The sequence below is a fragment of the Cnephaeus nilssonii genome (assembly GCF_951640355.1).
Source record: "Cnephaeus nilssonii genome assembly, chromosome: 5".
In the NCBI taxonomy this organism is placed as follows: Eukaryota; Metazoa; Chordata; class Mammalia; order Chiroptera; family Vespertilionidae; genus Cnephaeus; species Cnephaeus nilssonii.
Window position 1 is genome coordinate 6,313,246 of NC_137076.1, and position 25,671 is coordinate 6,338,916.

The following is a 25,671-nucleotide window of genomic DNA, read 5'->3' on the forward strand; positions in this document are numbered from 1 at the left end:
TTTTTTTTTAATTAACCCATTTATCAGATGTATCTTTGGCAAATATGTTCTCCCATACAGTGGGCTCCCTTTTCATTTTGTTGATGGTTTCCTTTGCTGTGCAGAAGCTATTTAGTTTGGTGTAGTCCCATTTGTTTATTTTTCCTGTTTCCCTTATCCTAGGAGATATATCAACAAGTTTTACTGCCTGTGTTTTCTTCTAGGTCCGGATTTTTATGGTTTTAAAATTTACATTTCAGTCTTTTATCCATTTTGAGTTCATTCTTGTCCATCATTTTTCATATTGGATGTTTTATACTTCAGAGTTTCAAAGTATCTTTTACTCATGTAATCTGCTGTCGATTCTATCTGATGTGTTCTTCATTTTATTGTTTTCTTCATTTCAGTCTGTTCTGTGTTTTTTTATGGTTTCTAAGTATGAGTTCTCATTAAGTTCATCTATTCTCTCCTTAAGTTGTTTGACTATCCTCATAATCTAGTAGATAGCTTGCCTTAATTTTGTTTTAGTTCTTTTTCTGGACTTTTGTTCTGTTCATTCATTCCGACATTTTTGTTTCCTCATTTTGGCTGCCCCTCTGTTTGTTTCTATGTGTTAGATAGATAGATCTGCTTTGTCTCCCAGTCTTGGAAGGGGGGGGGGGGCCTTATGTGGTAGGTGTCCTATGGGGCCCAGTGACTCCCTGATCACCTGAGCCAGGTGTTCCAGGGGTGTCCTTTATGTGGGTTGTGTGTGCCCTCCTGATAATAATTGAGCCTTAATTGTTGTTGACACATCAGTGGGTGGGATTGACCCTCAGGCTGTCTAGCTTTGAAAACTGGCCTTGAAAACTGGCCATACTATAGCAGATGAGCTATTGTATGGGAGCTGTCTCCAGGGATCAGGATTCATTTTAGCAGGGCTCTGGTACCTGCTGAATTTGCCATTTGGGTGCATTGTTTGTGGCGCTAATTGGGTGGTGTTCTGATGTGGTGTGAATCTGCCCATCAGGTGTGTTGACTCTGGGGCATCTTGAAAGCAGTGACTCTGGGGCATCTTGAGGGCAGTTATAATGCAGATCTAAGACAGCGTATGCCTGTTGCCCAACACAGGGCCACCTGGTAGGAGCTACAAATGGATCTGAGGTTTGTAGCTGCCTATGCTGTGAGCCAAGACTGGCTGCTACTAATGCCAGACTTGGGGCCACTTAGAAGTACTGAACATGCAAAGGCCAGACACTGCGTCTTTGGGATTTGTGGACCTTTGAGGGATTTAGCAAAATCCAGAGTGGCCTGAAGTCAGCAGGTTGTGAAGAACAGCCACTGAAAAAGTTTTGGGTTTGTGGGAGGGTTGGTTGTAGCAGTCTCATGGAATCACCACACAGGGGAGAGCAATGTTAGCCAAATTGATGGAGAAAAGATATGGCACCCACCTGAGCCTGCTTGCTGTGTGTGTGAGTCTCAACATAGGAACAGTTGAACATGCCAGCACTTCTGCATGGAACAGAGCTGGCCCTTCATTCCTGGCCCTGAAGCCAAACAATTCCGTTCCTCCCCATATGTCCTGGGCCCTTTTTGAACTGCTGCACCAGTACTGGAGCTTGGAGCAAGTGAGTTCATCAGGGAGTAAGTCCATGCATGGGCCCTTTAAGAGGACACCTTTAAGAGGTCTACAGCAGCCCCTGTCTCACCTGAACAGAATCCCTGCCCATTTTCACAGCCACATGTTGTGGAGCCTCTTCCTAGCACTGGTGGTCCAGGCTGGGGGAGCCTGGTGTGAGAATATGGTCCCTCACTCCTCAGTGGGAACTCCGCAGCTGAGATATCCCTCCTGATTCTCAACCACCACACGTAGGTGGGAACCAGTCTGTTTTGCTCTCTACTCCTCTTACCAGCCTCAATGTGTCTTCTTCCAGCCAGCCTTCAGGTAGGTGGTTCTCAGGGGTGGTTGTTCTGTAATCTAGTTGTAATTATGGTCTGGTCATGGGAGAGGCAAGCACAGCATCTACCTGCTCAGCCGTCTTCATCCTCTATACGTTGCCAGAACATTTTCCCTTGTTTAAAATCTTTGATTTCATCAATTTCAGTATAAAATCCAAACGTCTTAGCATGGCAAATAGTCCTTTTGTTATCTGGCTTCCCCATTCTACTCAATGATTAACATCTGTCATTCTCTTGCTCCTCAGTTCTATTCTTGAGTTTCCACAAAAGTGTCATTACATAGGCAGTCTCCTTTTATTTGAAATGCGTATCTCACCTTCTGGAGGGTACTTATCCTTTCAAATTCTGGCTCAGATATCACTGCTTCCGGAAAGCATTAGATATCTCCAGGTTTCCTTGGTTAGATTCAATCTCCTCTTTATCCTGCTCAAATCTTTACATTCTTACACTGCAATGTATTATCACAAGTCACCTATTTGCCTGTTAACCATATTTACATATTGACATAATAATTTGCTTATTCATCGGCTAGCCCCTGAATTCCACCTCATTTTTCCCGATTCATGGCTTCTCGAAGGGCTGTGTCTTAAAACTCCCAGCCGTGCAGTATATAGTTCCTGCCACAAAGCTGTGATTTTTTTTTTAATTACTGAGTTGCTCATAAGTACTTTTTGTTTTCCTAAAATTTTTGACACGAAAGAACACCAAATAAGAATAACATACTATTTATATCATGAAAATATTGATGTACCTTTTAACATTTTACACAGGTGTTAAGATTCATTGCCCTTCTTTTGAAAACTCCTCTGTTGTGAATTTATATATTCATACAAGAGGCCCAGTACACAAATTCGTGCACGGGTGGGGTCCCTCGACATGGCCTGCAGGGATTGGGCTGAAACTGGCAGTCCAACACCACCAGTCCAATGCTGCCTGCCGCTCCCACTCATCCTGGCCCCGCTGCACCTGCCATGGGCTTGTGCCCAGTTAGTCCTGATTGGGAGAGGCTCACGCCACCACAGTGGCACTCACCAGCCGTGAACCCTGCGTCTGGCGCCCCTCCCGAGGGGTGTGGAGAGGGGGCCAGGACATGATCGGCCCTCTGGGCGGGCAGTGAGATGCCCTTGCCAGCTGGGCTCTGGATCTGTCCCACTGATGTTTGCACCAATTGTTGAGAGCCACCTGGTGGCTGCTTTTATATTGTTTATTCCTTGCAGAGCTCTAGGGAGGAAAAGCGGCCGCAGTGCCTGAGGCCAATTTCCAGGAGGCCAGAGGCACTGTTGAGATAGTGCTGGCGGCCAGTCCGTTGGTGCCTGGCCCATTCTCCAGCAATTGGACCTGCAGGACTACTGAGGGAGTGAGTGGCTGCCGCTGGGCTGGTGGGCTGCTGGGACAAGTCAGTCAGCTGAGTGGCACTCCCGCAGTGGAAGCGCAATGACCACCACTGGGCAGCTCCTGCATTGAGCAACCAATCAATGAGTCATTTGGTCACTTAGGCTTATATATATATATATATCCATATAATATATATATATATATATATATATATATATATATATACATATATATATATATATATATATATATATATATATATGGCTTTAAACTTTACTGATTTTTCCATTTAATACATCTAAGATGAAAGCTCACATTCATAACTTCAGAGAAAAAATTCTGAGAACAGAATTACAAATTGGATACAAAATCCTCAACTCACAGCAATTACTAGAACAAAGAAAGGCATCAGACTTTATTTCTATTTTTAAATGATATCCATGCACAGTTTGACATAAGGTCAGGAAAGGTCAAACCTCAGAAACTGAGAGGTAATTTTTACTTCATTTTTATATTTTATTTGGTCCTTTTCTCCTAAAAATGTATTTCTTTGATCACATCTTTTATATGCTATTAAAATGTTATTTTAAAAAAGTTTTTACCAGTTTACAGTTGTTTTATGAGAAATCCAGTACACACACACACCCCTGGCCCAGATGTTACTGACAATAACATGCCTAGTGTACACTGCTGTAGAAATAAAACAATTCTATTTGACAAATGCCCAAAGTTAATGTCTCTTGCTGTGAATTCATTTCAGGTTATTTTAAAAAGTGTCTACAGACATGAACACTTTCCTCACTATTACACAGTCAAGAAATACCCTTGGAATTTAATATCTGATGACTAAATTATAGAAATGTTTTTTAAGCATCCATTACATTTATTCCATCTCTCATGTGTTCATGTGATAAGCTTTGGTTTAAGGCTTCCTTACATGCAAATCTACTTTCTAGGGGCTCTCGACAATATGAATTTTATAATGATTAGTAAGAGATGACCTGTGGTTGAAAAGTTTCCCACATGTACTACATTCATAAGGTTTCTCTCCAGTATGAATTCTCTGATGAGCGATACGTGATGAGCTTTGTCTAAAAGTCTTCCCACATGTATTACATTTAAAGGGTTTCTCTCCTGTATGAATCCTCCGATGTTGAATAAGAGCTGAACTTTGGCCAAAAGATATCCCACATTCTTCACATCGATATGGTTTTTCTCCAGTATGAATTCTCTGATGATTACTAAGGGATGAATTACACCTGAATGTTTTTCCACACTCATTACATTTATAGGGTCTTTCTCCAGTATGCATTCTCTGATGTTGAATGAGAGCTGAACTTTGTCTGAAGGCTTTCCCACACACTTTACATTTACATGGTTTCTCTCCAGTATGAATTCTTTCATGAATAATAAGTGTTGAGTGGGAACTTAAGGCTTTACCACATTCATTACAATTATAAAACTTCTCACCAGTATGAATTATTCGGTGTCTATTAAGTCGTGAAATAGAAGTGAAGCCTTTTCCACATTCATTACATCTATACGGCTTTTCTCCAGTGTGAATTCTCTCATGTTGAATAAGAGATGCACTCTGACTAAAGGCTCTCCCACATTCACTACATTTAAAAGGTTTCTCTCCTGTGTGAATTCTCTGATGATAACGAAGGGATGAGCTAGACTTAAATGTGTTACCACATTCATTACATAAATAGGACTTCTTCCTGGAATGAATTCTCTGACACCCAGGAAGGGATGTGCTGCAACTAGATGATTTCCTACCTGGGTTATATTTACAGGGGTTTTCTCTAGCATGGATTTTTTGATGTATGAAAAGGCCTGACCTTCGACTGAAAGACTTACCACATTCTTTACATCTATAGGATTTCTCCACAGTATGTGTTCTTAAATGTTTATAGAGGGATGTACTAAGAGTAAAGGCTTTCCCACATTCTTTACATACATAGGGTTTCTCTCCAGTATGGGTTATTTGATGTTGAATAAGAGCTGAACTTTGGTTAAAGGCTTTTGAACATTCTTTACATTTAAATAATTTCTCTCCACTATGGTTTTTCTCATGTTTACGAAGAGATGAAGTGTTAATAAAGGTTTTCTCACATATACTACATTTATAGCGTTTCTCTGCTGTGTTGATTTTTGGTTGATTAATCAAATTTAAATTCTGTTTGAAGCTGTTTCCTTGTATTTCACATTTTGGTAGTGTTTTTTCTCTAGGAACCACCTGCTTCCTAATAAGGACTGATTTGGAGCTAAGGTTTTGGCCAAATTCAGTATTTTTATGTCTTCTTTCTACACTAAGAATATTTTTGTGGGTGACTGAAAGTATCTGAACACTTTCTTTTTTCTTCTGTTTTTTCTCTAATCTGTCTTCATATATGCAGGTTTTTTCTGATTTGAAGACCCAGGGTCCATTCCTTTTGGATCTTTTCATTATCAACTCCTGAATTAAAGAATCTTGCATTTGAGTTGACTTTGTGGTTTTATGACTGCTCTTCCATCCTGGAGGGGGGGAAAAACAAAATGAAGATGTTTCATGTGATACAGCTTTTGGCTACAGAGACAAAATGTATAGAATAAATAAACATTGATTATCTTTAAATAAGGTCTTGGTATCTGCCCAAAAAATAGTAAGAGGAAAATTTTAGGAGATTTAAGCAGTACGGGAAAATAATCAATGAGAGCTGAAGTATTTGGGTAGAAAAAATAATTTTAAAAAACACATTTAAGATGGTGAGTATAGAGTGACTAAGAGAACTGGTGAATGAAGAATGGAGAAAAGAAGAGTATGAATTAGGAAAGGTAATCTGGGATCAGAGTCCAAAGCCCATGATAGATTCCTAAATTATCTTCATGACATTTCTCTTCTTTATGTAATCATTCCTAATCTGGAAAGTTTTCCTCCATTTCCCTCATGCCAAATTCCTTTGTATCCTTTAGATTTAACTTTCCTTTTCCCCCATAAGTGTTCTTTACAATCAGATTAGCATACCCTATTAACCTCAAAATCTTCCTGATGGCATCTGAATTATATGCAAAATGTTTTGTTGTTCTTTCTTAATTGCATATAAATTCCAAATTTGAAAAATGTCACATATTCTCAATTATTTATACATTATTTTCACACACAAACATGATTCAAATACTTGTAGAAGTTGCCTTACACATCAGTACATTACATGGGTGTTGGGAGGGTTTCAGGGCCAGTTCACATAAGAAGGCATTATTGAATTAAGTTACAGAGGAGTCACAAGTAGACCTGAAGCCAAAAGTCAAAAGCTAGGAAGCAGCCTTGCTCATGCATTAAGCATGAGAAACTGCAAACACAGTAGCAAAGTCAAAGATCAAAAATAAGATAGGCATAAATATAAAAAGGGGTGTTCGCAGCCACCATCCCTAATGCCTGCGCTACCTCCAGCTCATGGAGCTCCAGCCAAAGGAGAAGGGGGGTAAGTAAAGAGGTCTCTATACCATGGCTCGTACAAAGCAGACTGCCCGCAAATCCAAGAAACTGGCTACCAAAGCCACTCAAAAGAGTGCGCCCTCTACTGGAGGGGTGAAGAAACCTCATCATTACAGGCCTGGTACTGTGGTATCAGAAGTCCACTGAACTGATTTGCAAACTTCCCTTCCAGCGTCTGGTGCAAGAAATTGCCCAGGACTTCAAAACAGATCTGCGCTTCCAGAGTGCAGCTATTGGTGCTTTGCAGGAGGCAAGTGAGGCCTATCTGGTTGGCCTTTTTGAAGACACCAACCTGTGTGCTCTCCATGCCAACGTATAACAATTATGCCAAAAGACATCCAGCTAGCACGCTGCATACCTGGGGAACGTGCTTAAGAGTCCACTATGATGGAAAACATTTCGTTCTTTAAAAAAAAATTATCTTCTTCCTGTTATTGGTAGTTCTGAACATTAGATATTTTTTTTCCATGGTGTCAAAAGGTACCTAAGTATATGATTACAAGTTGAAAATAGGGGACAAAAATTGGGTATTGGTAGTTTTTCCATTTTTATTTGTGTGTGAATTTTTTTAACCTAAATGCAGGGACATAAAGCATTAATGCAAGTCAAATGTTTCAGTGAACAAGTTTCAGCAGTTCAACTTTATAACAATATAAAAAAACCTGTTAAATTTTTCAGGACAATGCCAGCATTTGGATTTTTTTTAAACAAGTAAATTTCTTATTGATGGCAACTAAATGGTGTTTGTAGCATTTTTATCATACAGTAGATTCCATCCATTCAATATACTTTTCTAATTTAGTTGTCCTACATGCAAATACATGTTTTTAATGTTGTCTGTCTTCTGTGCTGTTCCTGCAAGTCAGCTATTAAAATACATTAAACTAAAATATATATATATATATACACACACACACACACACACACACTGTATATATGTACACATAAGGTAAAAAAAAGGACTAATAAGATGAAGTGGTAAAGAACAAAATTAATTTCAATAAATATTAAAATTGGGTAAGAATACAATTCATTGGAAACCAAGATGGCGGCATAAGGTAAACACCTAATTGTTCCCTACCACAACAATTTTGAAACTACAACTGGAAAACAGAGCGCACACCGTCCAGAACCACCAGAAAGCTGGCAGAGTGGAAAACCTACAACTAGAGAAAAAAAGAGAGGGGGACGCTGAGCCTCAGGAGCTGTGGAGGTGCAGAGATCCGTGAGCGCGGAAAGGGCGGGCGGCTGAATACGCGGCAGGCTTGCTCGCAGCGCGCGGAAAGGGAGGGCAGCAGACGCTGCGTGGCTTTCTCGTTTGGGAGAAAAACAAAACCTCCCGACTGCACTGAAATCCAGCTGCGGTCGGGGAGAAACTGGTCTGTTTGGCAGCAGGCAAGGCTCGAGGGCTGCCTTCTCTCAGAGGCACGCAGCCATTGATTAGGGCACGGAGAAACCGGCCCTCTTAGGGCGGCGCAGACGGAAAGCAAGTTTGGCTGCGCCATTCTAAGACTCCGCCCCATCCAAGCTGAGCACAGCCCTCCCAGTGGCTGGATTTCTCGTTTGGGAGAAAAACAAAACCTACGGTCTGCACTGAAATCCAGCCCCAGCTGGGGAGAAACTGGTCTGTTAGGCAGCGGGAGAGGCTCGAAAGCTGCCTTCTCTCAGAGGCGCGCAGCCATTAATTTGGGCACGGAGAAACCGCCCCTTTTAGGGCGGAGCAGACGGGAAACCAAAGCTTGTCTGTGCCACCCTGAGACTCCGCCCCATCCAAGCTGAGCACAGAAGCTCTCCCAGCGGAGACACTGCTGATCCTCACAGCCAACTGGCTTGGAGATCAATTCCCGCCAGTGATACCAACAATCCCAACCACTCTGAACTCCAGTTTCTGGGGACACAAGGGGGACCCAGACGCCTACGGGACTCTCGGCCATCGGTCGGAGAGTGAGAGTGACTTTTCTGTCGGTGTGGACGACACTAGATTTCAACCACTCATAAGGGACACATTCAAGAGGCAGACTCAGTGAGCACCAAAACCCTACTGTGTCTCCAGCACAGCAATTCTTCCGTTATAGACACAGCAGGCCCTCACAACCAATTGGACCGGAGATCAGTTCCTCCCAGTGTACCAACAGCAATCAGGGCTTTTAACCACACCAAGACTTTCCACTCAGCCCACAAAGGGGAGTACCAAGAGCGACCACCTAGGGTGATTGGGGAAGCTGAGCTACCGGCCCCTATAGGTCACCGACCACACAAAGCCACTCCATCAACAAAGGGAGGCAGCCAAAATGTGGAGACATCGAAGTATGTCACAAGTAGGAGAGATAGATGAAAGCAAACTAATGGACAACACAGTGTTCAGACCATATTTATAAGGTTACTCAAGAATCTTCTAAAAACCGCTGAGAAACTTGAAGAGACCTTCAAGGACCTAAATGAGAATACCAAAAAAATGGAAAAGTACCAGTCAGAAATTATGCATACACTGTCTGAAATAAAGAATATACAGAGTAGACCACCACACCCGAAGAGTCAAACCAAAGATATGGAATATGAGGAAGAAAAAAACACCCAACCAGAGAGGCGGAAAGAAAGAAGAATCCAAAAGTGTGAGGATAGCATAAGGAGCCTCCGGGATGGCTTTAAGTGTACCAATATCCGAATTTTTGGGGTGCCAGAAGAGAGAGAGCAAGATACTGAAAACCTATTTGAAGAAATAATGACAGAAAACTTCCCCCACCTGGTGAAAGAAATAGACTTACAAGTTCAGGAAGCGCACAGAACCCCAAACAAGAGGAATCCAAAGAGGACCACACCAAGACACATCATAATTAAAATGCCAAGGGCAAAAGACAAAGAGAGAATCTTACAAGCAGCAAGAGAGAAACAGTTAGTTACCTACAAGGGAGCACCCATACGACTGTCAGCCGATTTCTCAATAGAAACTATGCAGGCCAGATGGGAATGGCAAGAAATATTCAAAGTGATGAATAGCAAGAACCTACAACCAAGACTACTCTACCCAGCAAAGTTATCATTCAGAATTGAAGGGCAGATAAAGAGCTTCACAGATAAGAAAAAGCTAAAGGAGTTCATCACCACCAAACCAGTATTATATGAAATGCTGAAAGGTATTCTTTAAAAAGAGAAAAAAGAAGAAAAAAGTAAAGATAAAAATTATGAACAACAAATACATATCTATCAACAAGTGATTCTAAAAATCAAGTGAATTAAAAATCTGAAGAACAGAATAAACTGGTGAACATAATAGAATCAGAGGCATAGAATGGGAGTGGATTGATAATTCTCAGAGGGAAAGGGGTGTCTGTGTGGGGGTTATGGGAAGAGACTGGACAAAAATCATACACCTATGGATAAGGACAACGGGGGGGAGGGAACCGGGTGATGGGGAGATATGGGGGGAAAAAAGGAGAAACAATTGTAATAATCTGAACAATAAAGATTTATTAAAAAAGAAAAAAAAAGAAATACAATTCATTGAATATTAAATTTTGCCAGGGGAATGGTTGTGCACATAGTTTGGCATTTTCTTCTGGGCTAGAGGTAACCATTTAAAGGGCTCCTTTGCATCTCATTTGAGATTCCTATCTCACATTCACTTTCATATAAATCCTATATAATAAAGAGGTAATATGCAAATTGACCCTCACACCGTCGCACAAGATGGCCGCCCCCATGTGGTCAAATATGGCCGGCAGTGGAGGGTAGTTGTGGGCGATCTGGCCAGCAGGGGAGGGCAGTTGGGTGGGGGGGACCAGGCCAGCAGGGGAGGGCAGTTGGGGGTAATCGGGCTGGCGGGGGAGCAGTTAGGCGTTGAGCAGGGGAGTGGTTAGGGGGTGATCAGGCTGGCAGGCAGGCAAGTGGTTGGGAGCCAGCAGTCCCAGATTGAGAGGGATGTCCGACTGCCGGTTTAGGGATCGGGCCTAAACTGGCAGTCGGACATCCCCCAAGGGGTCCCAGATTGGAGAGGTTGCAGGCTGGGCTGCGGAACAACCCTCCCCGCCACTCCTCCCCTCCCCCCAGTGCATGAATTTCATGCACCGGGCCTCTACTGTGTATATATTCCCTCTACTTGGTGAACATAATGTATTCTACTTTCCTCCTTTCTTCTACCAATATTCACTTCTCAGATCCTTCATGGATAACATTTTCTGTCCCCTCTTTAAAAACTGGTATTCCTTAGGCTTTGAGATTTATTTATTTTTTTCACTCTACAGACTCCTTGACTAATTTTATATGCACCCATATCTTTACTATTTATTGTAAGGGAACCAGGAATTTTTTACTTCCTGCCAAACACCTTCCTAGCTCCTTCTCTCCATCTAAGTCTTGATAAATTAAATGATCAAATCTGAATACATTATTTGGGCAAAATATGAAAGGCAGTCACAAAAAATGGGGTACTTTCTCCAGTGACTATATTAGTCATTGGTTCTAGGTTTGGTATATGTGATGAGAAGAAGATAGTTAAGATTCTGCAATTTGGATTCTAGCTTGTAATAAAGTTAGAGATCCTGCCTTAGGCCTGTATGTAAAGACTGCAGTTTTGTGACCAACACCTTTACTAGAATCCTGAGCATTTGGCACAAATGGTATTTTGTTTCTCATGCTTTACTGTAGTCTCCCATAGTCTCCTAACTAGTCTCCCTGCCCCAAGCCTTGCTCTCTTCCAATTCAGTTTCTACACTGTAGGCAGAGTCATCTTCCTAAAATCTATCTTATCATGTTACAAACGTCCTTAGATCCTCAAATTTATCTTTAATAATTTATATAATAAGTCCTGAGTACTTAACATGGTGATCAAGGTATTTCATGTTCTGACCTTTGTCCACCTGTCCTCATCTCCCTCCCCTGGCTTCTTGTCAGGTATGTTGAGCTATATGCAGTTTCTGGAGCACTCCATGTTTTTTGTATTTCTTTATCTTTGAATGTGCTGCAAACATCCTTTCCATTAACAAATGGTTATTACTGCCTACTATGGGCCAGGTAATGTTTTAGGGAATGTGATGACTAGGAGTTCTGGAGCTTATACTTCGGTATGTGTGTGAGAGTGCTGGGGGAAGTTGTGAAATGAAATGACAAACAATAATAAATGAAAGCCATATGGATATGTGAAGAAAGGGCTTCCCAGGCAAAGGAAACAACAGCAAACAAAAGTGTGGTGACTTCAGAGGAGCAGCCAAGAGGCTGTGTGCCTAGAATGCAGTGAGCAAGAGGGAAAATGGCAAATAAGACTAGCACAACAGACAGGGTCAAGTCATATTAAGGCCTCATATGTTATAGTAAGGTCTTTGGAATTTTATTCTTAGCATGATAGAAAGCCACAGGGAAACTGCATGACCACACTCAAGCTGGCTACTATGCAGAGAACAGACTGGTGGGGCACAAGTAGAAGCAGAAAAGAGATAAATCACGTAAAAGGCTACTGCAGTTATGTAGCTGAGAAAGGAGTGGACGACATATGACTGCATCCGGATCAACTATTAAGAAAGTGCTAACAGGACTGGACTTGCTGATGTGCTGTAGGATGGGTGCTGAGAGGGAGTCAACAATCAAAATCACCTCTTCCCCCTCGGAAGAGAGCCAGCCGAAGGCCTCCTTCCCACTCCCCACTCCCCATAGTGAGGACGCTCTCTACATACTGCCATGGAAAGTTGCCATATCCAGTGAAAGAGCAGAATGATGTATGTTGTGTACTATCACTGGAGTGGACAAAGGAAAGAGAATATACAGGAGTATTTGTTTATATAAGCATAGAAGAGCTCTTCCAGCTACTGCTGCTTCTTCAAGTCTGACTACAGTATCCTACACTTCACTTCCTCCTGCTCACTCACCACTCGTTGGCTCCATTCTGGCTTCTGTCCTCACCACCACCCTTGCTAAGGCAACTATGCTCTCCATATGGCTAAGACAAGATGCTCTTTCCAGGTCTCATCTAACTTCCTCTCAGCAGCATCTGATAGTGACCACTCCTTTTCCTGGAGACATTCTCTTCCTAAGCTAGTGAAGCCGAACTTTCCTCCACGTTCTTCTCATTGTTCACCAGCCTCACTTTCCTTGGTGGGCTTCTCAGTCTCCTTTGTGCACTTGCTTTACCTCCTCTTTGATCCTTAGAGTTCCTCAGGGTTTAGTACTAGGCCCCCAAATCTTCTCACTCTGCACTCTTTCCATGGGCCAGCTTTCATTATAAACATACACCTCATGCATGACTTCTCTACTCTCTACACCCATTTATACAACAACCTACTCCAAATAGCAATTTAAATGTCTCAAAGACACCTCAAATTCAACATGCCTAAAACTCAATTCATGATTATTCCCTCCAATCTTTTTTTTTTAATATATTTTATTGATTTTTTTACAGAGAGGAAGGGAGAGGGAGAGAGAGCTAGAAACATCGATGAGAGAGAAACATCAATCAGCTGCCTCCTGCACACCTCCTACTGGGGATGTGCCCACAACCAAGGTACATGCCCTTGACCAGAATCGAACCTGGGACCATTGAGTCTGCAGGCCAATGCTCTATCCACTGAGCCAAACCAGTTAGGACCCTCCAATCTTTATAATCCTTCGGCTCTGTAAATGACACCAGTTCTGAATTAAACCTTTAAGAGGCATCAGTAATATCTCTCCCTCATAACCCTCAGCTAATCAATTATCAAGAATTGTTTATTCACCCTGGCCAGTTTGGCTCAGTGGATAGAGCTCCGGCCTGTGGACTGAAGGGTCCCGGGTTCGATTCTGGTCAAGGGCATGTATCTTGGTTGCAGGCACATCCCCAGTGGGGGGTGTGCAGGAGACAGCTAATCGATGTTTCTCTCACATCTATGTTTCTAACTCTCTATCCCTCTCCCTTCCTCTCTGTAAAAAATCAATAAAATATTTTTTAAAAAGAATTGTTTATTCTATCATCTAAATATGTCTCAAAAACATCTATTTCTCCCAAGTTCTACTGATAACAATCCTACTATGAACCTTGACTTCAATGACAACTGACTTTCCCGAGTTTCCTCTTATCACAGCCCTCCATTTGCCTTCCCTATGGCTTCATTTCTCTCTACCTTACCCCTAATATGCCAGAGTTTCTCAAATTTGACTCAGAGGCTCTTTCTTGCTCTTACTATAATCTGAACTCCATAAATTAAGTCAAATTCAGCCACTGTTTCAATTAGCCTACCTTGACCAGGATCTCCTAAATTTACATTTCACACCAAGTCTATATTCAGAGGGGTGGTACTCCAAATCTAAGAGGCTATTTGACATCTCCACTTGGATAACGAGGTCAACCAAAGACATCTATATTTAACACATCCAGAATCAAATTTATATCATCTCTCAACTCTGATCTTCCAGTGTCACTATCTCAGTGAATGCTGTCACTGTCCATCCCAGAACAAGCCACAAACCAAGCAAGCATCCTGGACAACTTCATCTCCTTCATCTTCCATATCCAATCCATCTCCAAGTCCTGCTGCTTTTGTCTCCCAAAAGTCTCTGAAACTCGTTTGCTTCTTTCTGTCTCCACCAAGTCATTCACACATTCAGTAACTGGAAGCCTACTCTGACCAGGCACTGTTTTAAGTACTGGGGAAATGGGAACAAATGAAACAGACAACCCAGTATAAGGGCGTTTACAATTCAGAGGAAGAGACAGATAATAAATAAATATGTACTATTAGGCATTGATAAGCACTCTCAGGAAAAATAATGCATAGTGAGGGGGAAAGGATGAGGAGGAAGGATCCAAGATGGCAGCAGAATGGGTGGGAAGTTACACTGACCTCCCAGAACTACCCTGGGAATTACAACTAAAATACAGAACAAGCTGAATAAGCAATTGAAGACTAGCTGAACAGGAGTCTTTTAACCAAGAACTGACAGAAGAAGCCACATCAAGACTGGTAGGAAGGGCGGAGATGGGAAAGTGTTGGCCTCACACCCGTGTGCAGTGGCTAAGAATCCAGAGGGATATCTCAGCTGCAAAGGTCTCCCCTGATACTGTGGAGTCTTAACCCCTATTGGGCTAGCCACGAGAGCCAAGAAAAGGAGCCCCTATGACATTTGGCTATGAAAGTCAGCAGGAATTCTGTCCACCAGGGAGAGACAGGAGTCTGCCAGAAACCCAGGCACCCTCTTAGAGGACCAGCACACAAAGTCTTGTCTGCAGACATTTCCCTTGGGCTCTTGCAGAGGAAGGCTCAGCGTGGATGAGAGTCGTGTGAGGAGAGATGGAGTTGTATGGCTCCGGGATGAGAGCTGAAGGGAGAGCCAACAGGGTCCCTGTGCTGACTCCCTCTCCCACACTGACAACAGACGCCATCTTTCTTGGGTTGAGCACTTCCCTGCATATGGCATCAGCCTGGAGGAAAGCAATAGTTCCTCCCACCTACCTCCCTCTCATCCCACCCTCCGGAGCTCATGCCCAGTGGAGGAGGCAGCTGCCCGGGCCTGGGATGCGCATGTATGGGCAGACCCAGGGAGTTTCAGAGACGAGTTGTGAGATCCACTAGCCCCATCCTCTCAATTCCTGGAGGCCCACCCTGCGGAGCTCAGGCTCTCAACAAGGACTGGGCGGCATCCGGGACAGACGGACTGTGTGGCTCTAGGAAGGGGGCATAGGCCCCTCGCACACCTGACAGGTGCAGAGCCCTCTCTTCGGTTTGGGCCTGATAAATTCTGCTGCCCTCCCCAACGACTCCCTTACACCAGCCCCACCCTGAAGGTCTGTGGGCACCTGGTGGGTGGCCACTGGCCATGGTGTACCCGGGGCTTTTGCTGAGTGTCCTCAGGCCAGCACTGGCACCAAGTCTGAATCTGTATCAGTGTGGTGAACACCACTCACCACCATCTGGTGACTCACTGAGAAGCTACCTCTGGAACTCGCACACTGCCGGAGGCACTTTCTGACACTGAGCTGAACAGGCAGCCAGCAGGCAGAGGCAGGCGGGGGCCAACCTCAGGGTGATTGAGATTTGCACCCTGTTCGGGAGCTCGATGCTAGTGAAAGCTGGCCTTGGTGTGTGGCTTGGCCTTCCTGCATGCACCCAGCCCAGCGGAGGCAGCCCAAAACTGTGTATCACTTTGCAGTTCCAAACAGGTTGCCCAGGGCCAGTCACGAGTAGTGTCAGACACTGACCTACGTGAGTCCCTTTCAAGAGACCCACAGCCAATACACCCACTGCCAGGCTTCAGACATCGAAACAGGATCCCATTAGCTCAACAAGTACATCCAAAGGGAGAGCTAGCAGGAACCAGACCATCCTGAGGAGAATTCTGCTTCATGTGGTCAGCACCCACAGTGCCTTGCACGCTGTGGTCAGAGTCAATCCTCACAGTCAGCCAGCTTGAGAGTTGACCCCATGTAGGGGACATTCCTAGGGCACCCAACTCAGGCGGTCAGGGAGACTGCGCCACTGGGTCTCCCGGGACACCTACTTGGTGATGCTACCCTACCAAGGCTGGGAGACAGCACCCTCCTCTCGCTCACTCCCGTCTGCGCACGCTGGCCTCCTTTCTCTGGAAGCTCACATGTGCCCTTTTCTACGTCTGGAATACTTGTTCCCATCCTCAGATCCACCCTTCCTCAGGGAAGCCTTCGCCGACACCGCTTCCTCCCTTCCTCCCAGTCTCCGTTCTCAGCACTCTGGATCCTTCCCAGGAGGCCCTGGCCATTCCGCACCCCGTGCGCACTCAGCTCATGAACACTTGTCTCCCTACTCGACGGCAAGCTCCACAGCACAATCTGCATCCTTCTGTCCCCAAGTCCCATCCCAGCAGCCTCTCCCATTCCTCTCCCGATTCATCTCTCTAACCCACCTCATAAATGTCGAGATTTCATGGGACTCTGTCCTTTGCTCTGTGCCCTCACTTGGTCAGCTCAAGGCTTCAAATGCCACCTTTGTACCAATGGCTCCCTGACCTCCCTGAGTCCCAATCCCATATACTTACACAGCTGTCCATGGAGAGCTCTACTAGAGTACCTCACTCACATCTCAAATGAAACCAATCCCACACTCAATCTGTCCTGTACCCTTAACAAGCGGCCCCTCCTCTTCCCTGCTGAACCCCACTGCACGAGCCTTCATCCCTAGTTACGTCTTGCCTACATTATACAATGGTCTCCAGAAACCTCCCATACCCAGTTTTGCCTCGCTTTAAATCTATCCCCTGCAATGCTTCCAAAGTGACTGTTTTTAATTTGAAATTACTAAGGAATTCATGAATTATTCTGCATGTGAAAAATCAAAAGATTACATATAAATAACGTCCCCTTTCATCCCACCTATTCTGGATCCCATTCCAAACTTACTGTTACCAGCTAAGCTGTGCCCCTAACTTCTCTGTATATTATACCTTAGACAAACGCCCACATAATTTTCTTTAAACATAAATGGTGACACGTGATAACAATGCCCCTGAACTTGCTTCAGTCCTTAACGTGCCTTGGAGGGAGCTCTGTGCACGTCAGGTGCTCTTTCTGGCCGTATGCCAGAGGAGGGACAAACCAGCTCCTTCAGCGGCGCTTCACTGAAGGACATTACATTGTTTCTGATTCAGACCAAAGTTTCTAAAATGTCAATGGCCACAGAATTCTTCTGCCTAAAACCCTCTGCAGTCACCCATCGCGCAGTTCACATCCCTAAGAAGTGTACCAAAGCACTTTATAATGGGGCCCAATCCAATTTTCCAAAATCGTTCCCTTCATCTCCTTCTTTCCCCATGCACACACCCTGAGCCTCAGTCAGAATGAACTACTTGCAAGCCCTTACATACACCACGTTTGCTGAATGAACACAAGAACGCGGCCCTCCTCTGAAACAACAGGAAAGAGTAAGAAAAGGTCCTGACAGATCCATCACGAAGTGATTAGCAGGGAAAAGGAGGAAGCTTGTGTCTGGGTCCTCGGCGTCCCTTCTCCACCACTTCTGAGGACCAAGAACCCTGGAGAGCCTTTCCCGGCCATCCTCTGCAAGCCCCCCCCCCCCCCATCCACTAATAACCAGACCTTCGCCTGGGGGTTCCCGGGCACCTCAGCCCCACTCACCGAGAGAGGAGCCCCCAGGACTCTCTTCCTCCACCTTCCACGGCTCTTCTCCTTGCTGCAACAGGGAGATCACTTTTGGTTTGGAAAATAGGAGCCCTGTTCATAGACCAAAAAAAGAAAGAAAGAAAAGACTTGGTTTTGTTTTGACACAAAGAGGTAGCTCAGATCTGAGTGGAAACTCGGGGGATGGTACAAAAGCTTCTGTGGGGTCTTCAAGCTGTGCCCACACGATGTGAGGGGTGTGCTAGGAAAAAGGAAGGGACTTGTAGCACACGACTAAGTAATAATTAGTTGTACATTAGAGAAATAGCATAAATATCAGCCTTGATTATTAGGGTGTTATTGGCTTCCTATAGAATGTATAGACTGAATTAAATTTGTAAACAGATAACTATGGAGAGGATTATGTACCAAGTAGCTTGTTTAAAATGAGAAACACAATCTGACTCCCTTTAATGATGGCAGTGGTCAGCAAAGTATGCAAAATCGGCCCATTGTCTAAAGATGCCCTTGAACAAAGAATGGCTGACAAAATAAAAGCAGGTTACAGAGACCACGTGGCCCCCAAAGCCTAAAATATTTACTACCTGGCCCTTCACAGAAAGTCTGCTGACCCCCGGAAAAGACAAGTAGGAAAGGCAAGTGATAGGTCCAGAGACTGGACAAAGCCTCTGCTGAGAGACTTGAAAACAAACCACAGAACCATCGGTGCGAGGAAATAATGCCTTAACCCTGAAGAAAGTTCTAGTGTGTAATGATACAGCGGGAAGGGGTGATTATCAATACCACCCCCCCATTCCCATGGCCAACTCCATGCCTACAGGGGGAATGTGTTTTTAAGGTTTACTTTTAGAGATAGCCCATAAGGACAATCTCACAGCAAACGCAGCAGAAGTTTATTGGACAACCCATAGCACTTACCCAGGGAAGCAGGTGCTAAATTAGCTCAGTTTCTGAACTGGAAAAGAGAATTAGGAAAGGCAAGTGGTAGGTCAATGAAGAGAGTGGAGGGACGCTCCGCTCCCTGCTGAGAGGTGAGCAACCAAACACAGAACAATCATGATGGGAAATGATGCCTCAGTGGGAGGGCATTTCTAATGTGGAACTGCAGGCTATGCCTTCCATGGGCAATTCAGTGCCTACAGAAGGGAAAGGTTTTCACTATTTATTTTTGGATCCAAAGTGTACAATCCTCAGGCAAAACTCGGCTAAAGTTTCTGATGACCCAAAGCTTTTATTCAGAGAAGCAGGTGCTGAGTTACCCCCATTTCTATAGGGAAATGTCTCTCCAGGGCAACTTCCTTACCCAGCGAGACCAGGTTATTGTAGTTTTCCAGCATCACGTCCTGGTACAAGTGTCTCTGAGGAGGACGCAGCTTCCTCCACTCATCCCGCGTGAAGAGCACAGCCACGTCCTTGAACGTCACTGACATCTGTAAAGACAAGCCATCCCAGCTCACCCAGGACCACCCACACAGAGTGAAGAAGGTGGCAGTGGGGCGGTAGACGGGCTACTAGGAAATGCTTATTCAGAGATTTCCACAGCCCACTCCTCGGGTTCGATTAATTTGCCAGAGTGACTCACAGAACTCAGAAAAACAAGTTACTTACAAGATTACCAGTTTATTATAAAAGGATGTACCTCTGGAACAGTCAATGAAGAGATGCACAGGGCAAGCTTTGGGGAAAGGGGCGCGGAGCTTCCCCACCCTCCGGGTGTGCCACTCTCCTTGACTCTCCACATGTTCATTCAGCAACCAGGAAGCTCTCAGAACGCTGTCCTTTTGGGTTTGTATGGAGGCTTCATTACAAAGGCATGATGGATTAAATCACTGGCCATTACATGTACACAACTGGTTAACTCATTACAGGACTGAGTCAACCTCCAGCCCAAGACAGGCAGCGGGGTAGAAGGCTGAAAGTTCCAACCTTCTAGTCAGGGTTGGTTTCTCTGGCAACCAGCCCAACCTTAGGGCTTTCCTAAAGTCACCTCATTAATACAAACTCTGGTGTGATTGAAAAGGGCTGGTTATGAATAACAAAGCATAGCCACTTCATCTTTATTGCTTTGAAGTTATTTCAGGAAAACACCCACATATTACTAATCACTTAGGGAATTATAAGTGCTTTGGAAGCTATGTGCTAGGAACAGAGACGAAGACCAAACATATATTTTATATTATAAATCACAATATCACAGCTGCTCAGTGGTAGAGATGAAATTCCACCTCAGGTGGATGTCCAAGGTGCCATTCTTTACCTGTTCGCCAAACTCCCTGTCAATACCTACTCATAGGTCAAGAAATAAATGAGATAATCCATATAATGGAGATGGACAGTAGTGATTGTCACCCAACGTGAATGTGCTTAATGCCACTGCATTATACATTCAAAAAGGGTTAAAGTGGTAAATTCTGTCACAATAAAAAAGTTAGAATGATAAAATAAATACATACATATGTACATGTATACATATGTACATAAACAAAGATGCATAAAATACTATTCTGAGGTATGCATACCAAAGAGCTGATGGTGATTATTTCCAGATGTTGGGGTAAGAGTGCGCTTATTTTTTTTTGTTAATCCTCATCCAAGAATACTTTTCCATTTATCTTTTAGAGAGAGTGGAAGAGGGAAAGACAGAGAGAAACATCGATGTGAGAGAAACACATCCATTGGTTGCCTCCTACACATGTCCCAACCAGGGCTCGGGCCAGGGAGGAGCTTGCAACCAAGGTACATGGCCCTGACCGGAATCAAACCCGGGGCCCTTTGGTCCGCAGGCTCTATTCACTGAGCCAAACTGGCTGGGGCAGGGTAAGAGTGATTTTAATTTCTTCTTTATATATGCACTAGAGGCCCAGTGCACAAAATTCATGCACAGGGGAGGGGGGCCTCAGCCCAGCCTGCACCCTCTCCAATCCAGGACCACTCAGGGGATGTCCGACTGCCGGTTTAGGCCCGATCCCAAGGATGTCCTAAACCGGCAGTCGGACATCCCCCTTACAATACGGGACTGCTGGCTCCTAACTGCTGACCTTCCTGCCTGCCTGGTCACCCCTAACTGCCCCCACCCCCCGCCAGCCTAGTCACCCCTTACTGCCTCCCTTGCCAGCCTGGTCGCCCCCAACTGCCCCCCTTCCCGACAGCCTGGTCACCCCACACAGCCTGCTGTTCAGTCATTTGGGCATCCCTCACTAACCCCCTGCCGGCCTGGTTGCCCCACGCATCCTGCTGTCCAGTCGTTTGGTTGTCCCTCACTAACCACCTTACTGGCCTGGTCGCCCCACGCAGCCTGTGTTCAGTCGTCCATCTGGTTGTTTCGGTCGTGACGGCCCCTGGCTTTTTATATATTAGGATTTTTTTTATTCTCTGAATTTTTAACATGAGAGTGCAACACATGTATAATAAGATAACTTATTGGCATATGGGGGAATACAAAACAATCTTTTCCTAAAGAGAATTTAAAACCCAACTGGTAGAGAAGAAAAGCTCATGAAATGATTTGAACAATGAAAGAAAAAGTGTAGCCATACAGGACTGTACACCATCTCCTAGTTCAATCCTCATTTCAGAGGTGAGGAACCCAAAATCCAGGGCAGTCAAGACCCCAGGTCACATAATTTATTAGTGACAGAGGCAAGACAATAATTAGTTTTCTTTTAATCTAGTGCTTAGTCTATTCTCTCTCTGGTCATAAACATCCCGTCAGTGAGATATCCACACAGGTCCATGCAGTACTGACGTGTGGGCAGCAGGCAAGGTTAGGGAGAATGCCATACGGGATGCACTCACACACAGGATGAAGATGATTCTGGGCAAGAGACCAACTTGGCTCTGTTGGAATGGAAGGGCAAAACCTTGGGTAAAAAGCAGCCCACATGTGCAATGGGAGGCCCTAGCCACAGCCTCAGATCAAACACCACCAAACTTCTTGAGTCCAAAACAGAACATCACGGTGCAGAAGAGCCTGGTAACACATGGCGGGGTCTGCGCTGTGCTCTGAAGATCACCAGAGCAATGGCTGGACGATAACAGTGTGAACTTAGAGGCCACACACACTTGGGTTTGAATTCAGGTTATTGAGTTCTCTGAGCCCCCATTTCCTTACGTGTAAAACGAGGAAAATATGCCCAGCCTGTGTTACTCAGTGGTTGAGCACTGACCCATGAATCAGGAGGTCACAGTGTGATACCTGGTCAGGGCACATGTCTGGGTTGTGGGCTCAATCCCCAGTAGGGGGATGTGTAGGAGGCAGCCAATCAATGATTCTCTCATTACAGCTGTTTCTCTCTCTCCCTCTCCCTTCCTCTCTGAAATCAATATAAATATTTTTTAAAACATAATAATAAAATAGGGATAACTGCTACACTGTTATGAGAGTGAGAACAAAGGTAAAGCCCTCAAGGCATTCCCAGCAACATTGCCTGTTATTATCAGATGAAGATGAGTAAAGAAAGGACAAGTATTTATGGGTTCTATGAACATTATATAACACTAGAGGCCTGGTGCACAAATCCATGCACCGGGCCTCTAGTATGCATACAAAATCTTTGGTTAATCTCTTCCCGCCCCTCCTCCTCCCCCCTTCCCTCTGAGATTCATCAGTCTGTTCCATGTTTCCATGCCTGTGGTTTCCTCTCCTGCATTGAGCATCTGCCCCTTGGTGGTCAGTGCGTGTCATAGCTACTGGCTGGTGAGCCAGACGGCCAGTAGCTTAGGCTTTTATATATATAGACTAGAGGCCCGGTGCACAAGGGGGGAGGCTGTCCCTCAGACCAGCCTGCACCCTCTCCAATCTGGGATCCCTCGAGGGATGTCCGACTGCCCATTTAGGCCCGATAGGGTGAGGGTTCCTTTGTGGTGTGGGGGCGGCCTGGGCGAGGGGCCTGTGGTGGTTTGCAGGCTGGCCACGCCCCCCAGCGACCCAAGTGGAGGCCCTGGTATCTGGGATTTATTTATCTTCTATAATCGAAACTTTGTAGCCTTGAGTGGAGGCCTGGGCCTGCCAGGGTGTGCGGAATGCTTGGCTTCCTCCACTGCCCAGGAAACCCAAGCCTCCTGCTCGCTCCATGGCTGCAGCCATCTTGGTTGGGGTTAATTTGCATACTCGCTCCTGATTGGCTGGTGGGCGTGGCTTGTGGGTATAGCAAGTGATGGTTAATTTGCATATTACTTTTATTAGATAGGATTATGTGTCTATCTAGCAACATTAATGGTATTATTACTAGAAAAACATTGTTCAGCTACCATGATGATATTTTGCTAGGCCCTGCTCTAAACACTTTGCATGCACTAGTTCATGTGAGCCTCTCACTTAAACTATAAGGTAGGTACTTTTTCTTATTCCCATTTTACAGGTGAGGAAACTGATGTACAGAGAGGTGAAACTATTTGACCAAAGCCCAGAAATGACAAGAGGACATGGGTTCAAACCTGGCCATCTGGCTCAAAAGCCCTACTTCCTAACCACATACACACTGCCTCTCCACTACCAATATCCCATGAAACCCTCCCTGCGCTTCCTGCAGTCTTCTCTCTGCCCCCAGAGTCAAGAGATCTCTCTGACTATGTCCCCTCCAGCATGGCTATCTTTTGTCCAAGCACTGGCTCGCCATATGGGGCCCTCCCTCATTCACACACATAAAGATGAAAACAACAGATCAAGATCAGTTTTCAAGAGTGCAGAAGCAAGGCACACGATCCAAAGTTAACAGGGAGGTGGTGAAGGCCTGGAACGGGAGTCGGGGCAGGCTAGCATGGGGGAAAATAGGGAACATATGTAATACCTTCAACAATAAAGATTAAAAAATAAATAAACAAAGGTAACAGAAAGGAAAAGTTAAAAACTATGGATTGCAGAAGCCTGGGGAAGGTGTCATGAGGATTCTGAGGGTGGAAAGGAACAGGAAAGCACGACTGCCAAGGGCAGGGAGGGAGATGGGGGTGAGCGAGGAGGCAGGGCCAGGAAGGAACTCTGCCAAGTGAGACGTTTGTTTGTTCGGTCCCCAAGTGAGCTAAGACACATGGCATCTGACCTGTCAAATTAGTCATCATGTAGGGAGTTGAAATTAATGAATAAGAGTGTCTATTAGGGAAAGAAAAGGGAACACCAGACATGGAGGGGGGGGGGGGGGGGAGAGCAAGATTCACTACCCAGGTGGACCAGCTCTTCAATTGGAAAAAGACTTGCGCTCCAAATCCTGGAGAAGACTGCATGGGGTGGAGAACTTCAGTTCGAGGGAAAACAGAAAACAAAAAAGAACAAACAAAGAAACATCTGTCCCCAAGACCTGAGATGCAGTGAACTCACCTGAGGGCTTGCTCCTCTCGGCTCAGCAGCCATGTCCCCTCGCTGGGCTCTTCACCCCGAGGATGGGCAGAGTCTCCAGAAGGCTGAACTGAGAGAAGAAAAGGGGCGCCAGGAGGGAGAAGCCCCTTCTATTGCCACCCTCAGACTCACCAGCTCTCGGATCCCCACACCTGAGAATGGAGTCAGGAGGAGCGAGGGGCAGACCGGACCAGAGAGAGACCGGCCACCCAGGTCAGGCCCCTTCTCCCCGGCTCAGGGGACAAGGCCGAAGACTGCGCCAGCAGCAGCGAACCACGGCGCCTCCCCAGTGCCAGGCAGCGCCCATGTCATTTTGTCCACAGCACCGCCCGCAGTGTCTGCACCCCCGGTTTACAGGTCGGGAAACTGGGGGCGGAGCGGGAGCGGGAGCGCTCGCCCCAATTCACACAGCCGGCGCGGGCGCCCAGGATCCCCACCACGGCGCGCTCCGAACACCCCCTCCAACCTCACGGGCGCGCGTGCGACAACTTTCTCCACCACAAGCTTTCCCCACCCTACCGGCCCCTCCTGTAAAGTTATCCATTTCCAGAAACTGAGAGAAAACAGCTTCGGGAAGGTAAACATCCCTTCCCTCCGGCGCGCGGGGGCTGCTGTCCGAGGAGAGGGCACGGACACCAAAGCTGGGGGTCGAGGTCCTGACTGCCGCCGGGCGAGGCAGCAACTCCCTCCTCGCGGAAAACGGATCGCTCCGCCTGCCTCCGGGAGGGCAGAGGCGACGGCGAGCGGAGGAAACCGCGTCCTCACGGGCCGACGGCCGGATCGCAGGGTCGGGCAGGTGGCGCGCCGGGACGGTGGGAAGGAAGCCGGAGGGTGGAGGGTGGCGGGGCCTCGGGCCCGAGGGGACGAAGTGCCCGACCTGCCGCGTTCAGGCGCACGTCTGCGGGGCGGTTCCCGGGGGCAGGCGAGGAGAGGCGGGGTGCCCGGCCCGCGCCCACAAAGGCCCCGCGCGCGCCCCTCGGCCTGTGCGGCGCATCCTTCCAGGGCCGCCTCCCTCCCCCGCACCCCGCGGAGCCGCCGCCGCTCACCTCGCCGCGCTCCGGGGGCCGCGCCTCCGCCTGCCGCGCTCCGCAGGAGGGAGGCTCGGGAACCGCCCGGCCGGACCGCCGCCTCCAGCCCAGACTCCTCCAGGGGTCCGGCCGGGAAGGCGCTCACTCCCGCGGCAAAGGTCCAGCGCCCCACGCAGGTCCGGCCGGGGCGGGCAGTCTCTCTGGGAAATGGAGCCCACGCGAGAACCGAGGATTCTGGGAAGTGTAGTCCTCAGAGCCTGTCTGCGCTCCTGGTCAGGAAAGGGAGGTTCCCCAATCGGGGTCTTCTCTGCACCCGCATAAAGATGTAAGGCAGACAGACCACAGGCAGCACCAACTAACTTCCCCTCGTCATTCAAGGAAAGTGCGCGTGTGCCAACCCTGTTGTAGCAGCTGGAAATGTGTCCGTGAAAAAAACGAAGGTCATTGGTTGCTCACTGCTCTCCAGAACTCTTTGAGGAGGTAAAGAGCATACATAACCCATGAACATAAC

At 46.2% G+C, this 25,671-nt stretch overlaps 1 protein-coding gene and 1 pseudogene across 2 annotated transcripts; one reads left to right on the plus strand and one right to left on the minus strand.

Moving 5' to 3' along the window:
- Nucleotides 1-3,661: 3,661 nt before the first annotated feature.
- On the minus strand, nucleotides 3,662-25,337 carry ZNF354A (zinc finger protein 354A). Its single transcript, XM_079772777.1, has 5 exons — nucleotides 25,179-25,337; nucleotides 24,115-24,202; nucleotides 19,105-19,231; nucleotides 17,799-17,894; nucleotides 3,662-5,769 (listed from the first exon to the last, which is right to left on the minus strand). Exons 2-5 carry the CDS (start codon nucleotides 24,145-24,147, stop codon nucleotides 4,205-4,207), a joined length of 1,821 nt encoding a protein of 606 aa, XP_079628903.1. The 5' UTR covers nucleotides 24,148-24,202; nucleotides 25,179-25,337; the 3' UTR covers nucleotides 3,662-4,204.
- Nucleotides 6,494-7,592, plus strand: LOC307100561 (histone H3.3A-like; annotated as a pseudogene). Its single transcript has one exon. The product of its transcript is annotated as a histone H3.3A-like (transcript).
- Nucleotides 25,338-25,671: the final 334 nt, after the last annotated feature.